We start from the raw sequence: 319 nt of genomic DNA on the forward strand, positions 1-319 counted from the left end.
CCTTCCACCAGAGGACCGTGGAAACCGCGCGGCTGCGCCAGCCGGAGGCGGCCGGGGCGGCGGGCGCGCCGCTCTTCCGCTCGCTGGATCAGGTCAGCTCGCACGCCCTGGTCTGCCTGATGGAGCAACTCGCCGACCTGTCGCGCTGCGCCGGGGACATCTTCGGCGAGCTCGAGGGACAGGCGGCCGCCCTGGGCCGCCGCACCGCAGCGCTGTACCGCCGCCTCGACGCCCTGCACGCCGCCACCGCGCGCCTCGACCACCGCCGAGTGAAAATCCGTGAGTGGCAAGCGGCTCGGGGGAGGGGAACGAGGCGGGG

At 74.9% G+C, this 319-nt stretch overlaps 1 protein-coding gene across 1 annotated transcript in view; it reads left to right on the plus strand.

Moving 5' to 3' along the window:
* NHSL1 (NHS like 1) overlaps positions 1-319 on the plus strand; it is a 239,058-nt gene that overhangs the window by 2,739 nt on the left and 236,000 nt on the right. The window contains exon 3 of the mRNA XM_024739419.1: positions 1-279. Coding sequence (XP_024595187.1) covers positions 1-279 — 279 coding nt within the window. The remainder of the gene's footprint in view (positions 280-319) is intronic.

This window comes from Neophocaena asiaeorientalis, unplaced genomic scaffold, assembly GCF_003031525.2.
Source record: "Neophocaena asiaeorientalis asiaeorientalis breed wild unplaced genomic scaffold, Neophocaena_asiaeorientalis_V1.1 scaffold162, whole genome shotgun sequence".
Classification (NCBI taxonomy): Eukaryota; Metazoa; Chordata; class Mammalia; order Artiodactyla; family Phocoenidae; genus Neophocaena; species Neophocaena asiaeorientalis.